The sequence below is a fragment of the Pelophylax lessonae genome (genome assembly GCF_965119305.1).
Source record: "Pelophylax lessonae genome assembly, chromosome: 1".
NCBI lineage: Eukaryota > Metazoa > Chordata > Amphibia > Anura > Ranidae > Pelophylax > Pelophylax lessonae.
The window spans coordinates 400,329,259-400,337,704 of record NC_138768.1 but is presented as its reverse complement, the minus strand read 5'-3'; the positions used below and the strand labels follow the sequence as shown (position 1 = coordinate 400,337,704).

Here is an 8,446-nt window from a genome sequence, read left to right as displayed (position 1 = left end):
GAGTATTATGCTGGCCATACACGCACAGAATTTCGGCCGTTTGCAGACTGAACGATTATTCGGCGGTCGAAAGCGAATTGGCCACTAACCGATATAATAAACTCGTTTCAAGAATCGTTTTGCTGAGCATACTGATCGTTCGATAACAATACAACATATATAATTTTAACGACCGATCTGCAAAACGAAGGAAGTGACGTCTGCAACCCGGAAAGACAAACCCCCATTCACCCACGTCCGACCGGATGTTTGATGTGAGGATCGTGTAGGAGGAAACATACGTGGACAAACGAGTTTGTGTAGTATTATTCGTGTAGAAACCTTCGTTTGTCAATCAAATTATTGGAGAAATGGATATTCATGATGATCAGGTGTCCAGATCAATTGCTATCACCATGCTTGGGGTGATTGCCATTACCCAGCAGAAAAAGAAAAAGAGGAATCGCAGGATGTGGTCCAAGGAGTGGTTGATTAACCGTGACCAGTATTCACATATGGTTCTTCTACGTGAACTGAAGGATAATAATCCAGATGACTACCGAAACTATTTACGGATGTCTGAGGAAACCTTTAGTGAGCTGTTGGTAATGGTGAAGCCAATGCTCCATAAAGAGGACACTGTGATGAGGCCATCCATTACACCAGAACAAAGGCTCATGGCAACCCTGAGATATCTTGCCACTGGTAGATCGTTTGAAGACCTCAAATTCTCTACTGGCATTTCTGCACAATCCCTAGGCCGAATTATTCCAGAGACCTGTAAGGCCATAATCCATGTTTTGAAAGATGAGTATATGAAGGTGTGCACAACATAAAAATAATGTAAAATAAAATAATGTAATACAAATACTTGCATTTTTTAAATATTTATTCCAATAAAAGAACAACATTGGTTATGTCAAGATCTGACATCACATTTCAAATGTCATGTACAAAACGATGTATAGAACCATTTTATTTTTTGCATGTAAAAAAATAAAAACAAGTATCTACCACAGGCACAATTTGTAGCACACAATATATTGAACATTATAACAAGAAACACTTTTAAAGTGAAAACTTTTCAAAAACTTTTCAAAAAAATCTATAGATTTACAAATGTGCAAATGTGTAATCTCTTGACCAAGAGTTGCTGTTCCTGTCTGGTGCTCCCATCTGACCATGCCAAGTAGATGTTTGAGGGGGACCTGCTTGTTGAATCTGCTGTGTGTAACTAGGATAGTCAACTATGCATGTATTACTACTGACTTCACCCCTCAAACCTTTATTAAGCAATTGCAGTAGCAGTGGTTCAACTAATTGCTTCTGTTCCGCAGACATTTGCCGCATCTTGTTTGCGGTTAGGCAGCCAAATGCATCACAGTCATCACTCTTCTTTTGCAGTGCTGCTGTTGCTTGAAGAAGAAAGGCATTAGTAGCCTCATCCCTTTTAGTTTTTTTTGGTCTATGCAATGATCCTGCAGGTGATGGTTCAGTCAGTGAATCATTTGTTTCCTTGTCCAAACTCTAAAAGCAATGAAAATTGTGATTGATTAAATCAATATATCAGAAATAATGAAATATAACACTTTTCTTCACAGTTTCCAACGACAACAGAAAATTGGAAAAAAATTGCACAGGAATTTGAGCAGACGTGGAATTTTCCAAACTGTGGTGGTGCCATAGATGGCAAACATGTGCGCATTACCCCCCCTCCAAACTCCGGCTCATATTACCATAACTATAAAGGTTTCTTTAGTATAGTTTTGTTGGCATTAGTAAATGCCAAATATGAGTTTCTGTTTGTTGATATTGGGAAAAATGGTCAAAATTCGGATGGAGGTACCATTGAGAAAACGGAATTCTATGCACGCCTGAAAAATGGTAAGTTAAATTTGCCAAACAATGACGAAACCACAGAAGGTCTGAATTTCGTATTTGTTGCAGACGATGCATTTTCACTTGGCGAAAATCTATTGAAACCATATCCAATGAAACATCTGTCAGAAGAGCAAAGAATTTTCAATTACAGGCTTTCAAGGGCAAGACGAGTTGTAGAAAATGCCTTTGGTATCATGGCAAATAGATTTCGCATTTTCCACACCCAGATTAACCTCTCTATTTCCAAAATTGATCTAGTGGTTTACTGCTGCTGCATTTTGCACAACTATTTGAGGCGCAAAAATGTGATGTATATACAACAGTCAGTAGATCGCGAGGACACATCTCAAGGCAATATTATCCCCGGAGACTGGAGAAATGACACACAGTCGTTAACCAACATCGCTCCAGCGCCACCACGATTAGCCACCATGAACGCCCGACTAAATAGGGATAATTATAAGGAGTACTTCTGTGGATCTGGTGCTGTCCCGTGGCAAAACATGGTTATGTGATTATTTCTCCAGAATTAACCCGGTGTATTTTATAATCTGTTTGGACATTTGATGATTGTTTGAAGATGTATCTTTATCTAATGTTAACAAAATCATAACATGTTTCATGGGTTTAGCATTTGCAATAAATTCAAAGAATTATTAATAAAGATTTTGTATTCTATCATCTTACCTGAGTGTCATCATTGTCCTGTGTGTCACTATGTGGTGAAAATGTTTGTAAGCTGGAAACTGAGGGTCTTGGTATCTCCTGATCTGATAGGAAATGTAAGCTATCGAAATACCACAACCGTGGTACATATATATCCTCAGAACCTGCACCTGATTTCTCAGATTCCGCTATTTTATTTAACTCTTTTTTGAAGACGGTTCTCAAATTTGCTATTTTCTTTTTTACATACTCTTCATTTGCATTAGGGTTCATTCTGAGGCAAAGTTCTATCAGTTTTTTGTAGGCCTCATGTTTTTTATTCCTATCACTATATTCCTTGGATTTTATCTTCCATAGGCATGGAAGTTCCCTGTATGCATCAATGAAATGAGGGAGAAAGTCAGGTGAAGTAAAACGATCAGACATTTTTCCTGTAAAAAAACAAAAGATGTTTCTATCAGGAGACTTTCAGAACATTATAATTATACAGTACATGCAAATGACATGATAATGATAACTGTGATTGTAGATGATCATATTTGTACAACATATTTGTACCGAAAAATCTTATGTGCATTGAAATCAGGAAAAGATAATTTTGATTTAAAAAAAATTGAGCAAGCATGACACGTTCTACGAAAGAAAAATGTGCATAACACAAGTGACCAAGCAAGAAAGTTTGTTGAACGACAAATGTGCATGTGCTATACATAATGATAATGTACCAACGATAATTTAGATTGCAAACAGTAGTGAGCAAGCATCAACAATCGTTTACCAACATAAATCATTACCTCCAAAGATGTTCGTGCAGAACGAAAGATCAGTGAGTGAATCGTCGAGCAGAAGTGACGTCCGGATGAGACTCCACCCATCCACTTCCGGCCACTTTTATTAATACCACGATGGCGGAGTCCAGAAAGCGTGCTGCGGAGCGGGAGAGCGGTTCGGCCGAACATGCTGGGACTAGGAGCAGCAAGAAAAAAAAAGTGAAGGCATCTCCCATGACCTTAGCAGAAATGGTGGATATGGTGGAAGTTCTAGAGAAGAAGGACTATGATGGCAAGTGTGGACCTTACACTAATACCAATGCAAGAAAGGACCGCATTATGGACAAAATAGTGAGGGTGCTGCAGAGAAATCATGGAGTCCACCGTTCAAAGGATCAGCTCAGAAAACGTTGGTCAGATCTGAAGCTTCGTGAAGAGGAACAGTACCACAAAATAAGAAGAATAATTAAAAAAAGTAAGCATGCATTTCCTTCTATCTTGCATTGTTTTACTATATGTGCAATCCTGTATTAATGTGTTTTCCATTTGTAATAGTCAACTTGCCATTTTATTATTCTCATTTATTTTACATATTTCCTTTCAAAAATGTAATGTATTTATTTATTTGTTAGTGAAAATCGTGTTTGTTATACCCCCACCAGGAAATAAAGACAAACTGCAGGATATATTATATGTACAAAATAGTCAGCGGAAAAAGAAGTCAAGGTCAACAGAAAAAAATAAAGATGACTTTGCTGAAGTGCAACATGTCCCAGGTGTACAAACAGGGTCGGAGGAGCTCCTGCCATGTGATATGTCAACAGCCAGAGCCAACCCAGGTAATAAAACATACAAATGTACATTAATAAAGAATTCTGTCTCAGGAAGGTGATATTTATGTATTATCTGCTTTATTTCACAGGAATGTCACAGGAATATTTAGGTGAACAGGATATACTGACTATAGCAGCTGTGGATGATAAAGGTGAAAGTGTACAACAGCCAAATGATAAGGCCGCTATGTCAAGGATTGAGGGAGAAGATGATGTTACCAGCTCAGGTGAAATCTCTGTGTCTCTCTCTGTGTGTGTCTCTCTCTCTCTCTCTGTGTCTCTCTCTGTCTGTCTCTCTCTGTCTGTCTGTCTCTCTCTCTGTGTGTGTCTCTCTCTCTCTCTCTGTGTCTCTCTCTCTCTCTGTGTCTCTCTCTCTCTGTGTCTCTCTCTCTCTTTGTCTCTCTCTGTCTGTCTGTCTGTCTCTCTCTCTGTCTCTCTCTCTCTCTGTCTCTCTCTCTCTGTGTCTCTCTCTCTCTCTCTCTCTCTGTCTGTGTCTCTCTCTCTGTCTCTGTCTGTGTCTCTCTCTTTCTCTCTGTGTGTCTCTCTCTCTGTGTGTGTCTCTCTCTCTCTTTCTCGCTCAATTCAAATAAGCTTTATTGGCAGGACCAAATACATTTTAGCATTGCTAAAGCAGTTGAGTTTGGGGGGGGGGGGGGGTAATCTAAAGGGGGAATGGTCAATATAAAGGATTTTTTAAGTCCTCATTTTTTCATGTCCCTCTCAGTCTGTGACACGCTGTCACATATTGTCTCTCTCTCTCTCAAACAATTGTCTTTTACAGGAAAATATTCCAGATTTGATTCATACGGGTCGAGCAACACAAGAGATAGCCAAGATGTGTGTACATTTGATACGGATTTCACAGACCTTATAAAGTCTACAGAACATCTTGTTGCCCCTGCTTTTAACATTGAAGAACAAAGAAATGTTTCTGCACCAGGTGGGTACTAGAATTTTCTTTCATTTTTTTTTTTTAGGCCAGGATCACTGGTGGAAATTGTATGATCTCAATGTGTTTCTACATATCAATATGGTAGCTGTTGTATGATATTCATATTTGTCTTGTGCCATTTTTTGTAAACTACAGCTTTGGAATGCTCAATCAACAGTCTGACAGCCAAGAAGCTGGCGAGTATATTAATAAAGTGCCGCAGTGACATGGAAAACATCAAAGAAAACATATCTGCATTGCAAAACAACCTAGCGGATGCCATAGACATCCTGTCAAGAGTGATTTAACCCCCCTTTTTTTGTTTTTTTTATCGCTCTATATGTTTTTATAATATATCTGATAAAGTTAACCATGTTCGTCTGATACACATTCTTCTGGAATTTAAGGGCCCTTTCACACGGTTGCTCCGTATGTCCGCAAATCATCCTATTTTTTGGCGGATGATTTGCGGACATAAAGTCAATGGCATTGCGGATGTCAGAGGAATACCATCCGCTGACATCCGATTTTCTTCCTGTCAGTTCTGTTTCGTTTTTTGGAACTGAACAAAACCCTATTTTTGTTCCATTCAAAAAACGGAAAGGAAGGAAAATCGGATGTCAGCGGTGTCATCCGCTGACATCCGCAAACTCCCATAGACAGGTCCGCATATCATCCGCAAATGGATGGGATGATATGCGGACACACGGAGCGGATGAAACAAATGTCATCCACTCCGTGAAAAAAAAAAAAAAAAGGAAAGGCCATGTGAAAGAGCCCTAAAGGAGACCAAACTACCTCGTTTAAAAGGGGAAGTAAACTTTTCTAATTTTTTTTTTTTTGGTATCTAATAATCTTGGCTGATTACTGGATAGTATTTGCACTTTGACACATTTTGCACATTTGTTTTTTGTTTGTTTGCAAACACACATGTGCACATGTTGTTTGTACTCTTCAAGGACACATTTGCACATGCTTTTTGTACTTTGCAATCTCTTTGCAACGAGATAGCACAAAAAAACTGTCCACTGAGATGTGCTGTGTAAACTGTATGTAGCTGAGACTACACACAGAATTCATCAATATGTGCTGCTTAGGAGCCGATACCCTCCCCTCTCCTAATTGGTGCAAAACATTGTCTGCAATGAGTGCACGTCAATATAATATGTTCCACGTATTATATGGGAAAGTCTTGGCTCCCAAACAGAACAGAGTCCTGAATGCAACTACAGTTTTACATCACATCCAATGGTGGCACAGTTTGGAGGCTTCAAACATGCAGTTCAACTGTGAATTATATATATAAATAAAAGATCAAAATATTGGGACACCTTATGCAGTATAAATTGACGCTTTACTGAGCTGGATGAATATAGCACCAAAAACGCTATATATGGAATTGATATATAGTGTTTTGTGGGCTTCCTCGATTCAACCACAACAAAGCTGCAACTCCACATGTACAGTGTCCTCATATTTTGAACTTTCTTGCGTAATCCTTCAGGTGGACTACACTACTTCTTTGGTCAACACAAGGTATGACACACAACGCATGTATTTGAGCACAAGATATTCTGATGTTGATTGTAAACTCAACACTCCCCCCCCCCCACCCCTCCATTGATAATCACGTTTATATTGCTGGTTGATCCCGGTTAAACATCTTATTGGCTTAATTCAATATGCCATGTCATACAAATTTGAACTTGTGCCACCTTTTTTTTTTTTTTTTTTTTTCGTTTTTTTGCGTTTTTGAACTTTGCTATTTATGCTGCTTGATTTCAAAATCTTGGTTTACAATATTGGTGAATAATGCTATCTTAATTACTTCTGAAAATGTGTCATGCATGACTATGTGACATACTATTGAATAAATATTGGCATGCTCTATTGTGTATTTATAACTAGATGCCTTTACTTGCACTTATGCAGCAATTATGTTACAAATAAACAAAGAGGCGCGTTTTTGGTTTATGTTGGTCAAATAAAGCATTTCTAAATGATTTCATGGTTTGATGTTGGTTTTTATTGTGTTGCATATTACTTTTCATCAAGGTATATATTATAACCATGACACATTTAATACTTTCTCGGGGATACAGGGAAGAACATGTGGTACTGAGGAATTAAGGTTGCTTTAATAGCGGCTTTCAGCTTGTCAGAATTGTTGGGTGTGTTGTCTGGAATCTTCCTCCTGACAATACACACAAGATTCTCTATGGGATTTATATTGGGCCATTTTGCTGGGCAATTAAGCACAGTCCTGCTGGAATAACAATGATATCAACATCTCTATACAGATAATCAGCAGCAGAAAGCATGAGGTGCTGCAGAATTTCCTGCTAGAGGGCTGCACAGACTTTGTATTTGAGAACAGTGGACAAACACCAACCAATGACACAGCTCCCCACATCATCACTGACTGCGGAACATGTTACATTCCATTAGCACATATGTAAATTTCATTTGGAAATATTTAGGGAGAATGGTGGGGTCACAGTCAGGAGCCTTGTCCTCTGGTGTTGGTACACTGGTGTAAATACATACTACCACATATTTCATGTTTTGTACTATACTTATATACACGTGTTGATATAATATGTGATTCATTTTAATATATATATATATATATATATATATATATATATATATATATATATATATATAGAGAGAGAGAAATATACATACATTTTATACATACACATATAAACAGCAATAGAATAATTTGCTTGTTTTGAGACATGCATTTTAGAACAGTGTGTAGAAACAAACATGTTAAACGAATGAACATTCTTCGTTTATAGATTCTTCTTCCGGTTCACTGATATGTCAAATACATGCGCAGTACGATTCAGTATATTATTTTCGTTTCAATTTTACCATAGACGTATACACTTTCGTTGAATCGATAAAAATTTTCGCTGTGGATCCATCGAGATTAGCCGGGTGTGGTATCGTAATCGTTGGTAAACTTGTGTTCACTAACGGCCCGATATTCGAACGATCTTTCCTAAATCGACCATTTTCGGCCGAAATTCTGTGCGTGTATGGCTAGCATTAGTATAGGGTACAGCACTGCACAGTCTAGGGCACAATTTCACACAGGGTCTCGAAAGATGTTAGATGGCTATTGCATTTTGAGAGACCCTAGCCTGGAACGTTTAAAGTTTTTTTTTACAGTTACAAAACAAGTGTAAAAAAGCTAAAAAAAAAAAAATACTAAAGCCAAAATAGTTGTTTTATTGGGTTAATTTTCTGTGTTTTATTGTTAACCATTGTTTACTTTGCAGGTATGCCCATCATCTGGAGCACTGATTTGTTTATCCTAACAACAACAGCGTTTGCTCTCAGCATACCATAAATCAATGATTGCAGCACTGTAGAAG

General features: G+C 38.0%; 1 protein-coding gene across 1 annotated transcript; it reads left to right on the top strand.

The window, feature by feature from the left end:
* Positions 1–350: 350 nt before the first annotated feature.
* On the top strand, positions 351–2,389 carry LOC309545815 (uncharacterized protein; the record flags this gene model as incomplete). Its single annotated transcript, XM_082245179.1, has 2 exons — positions 351–800; positions 1,581–2,389. 2 exons carry the CDS (start codon positions 351–353, stop codon positions 2,373–2,375), a joined length of 1,245 nt encoding a protein of 414 aa, XP_082101305.1. The 3' UTR covers positions 2,376–2,389.
* Between the last annotated feature and the right edge of the window lie 6,057 nt (positions 2,390–8,446).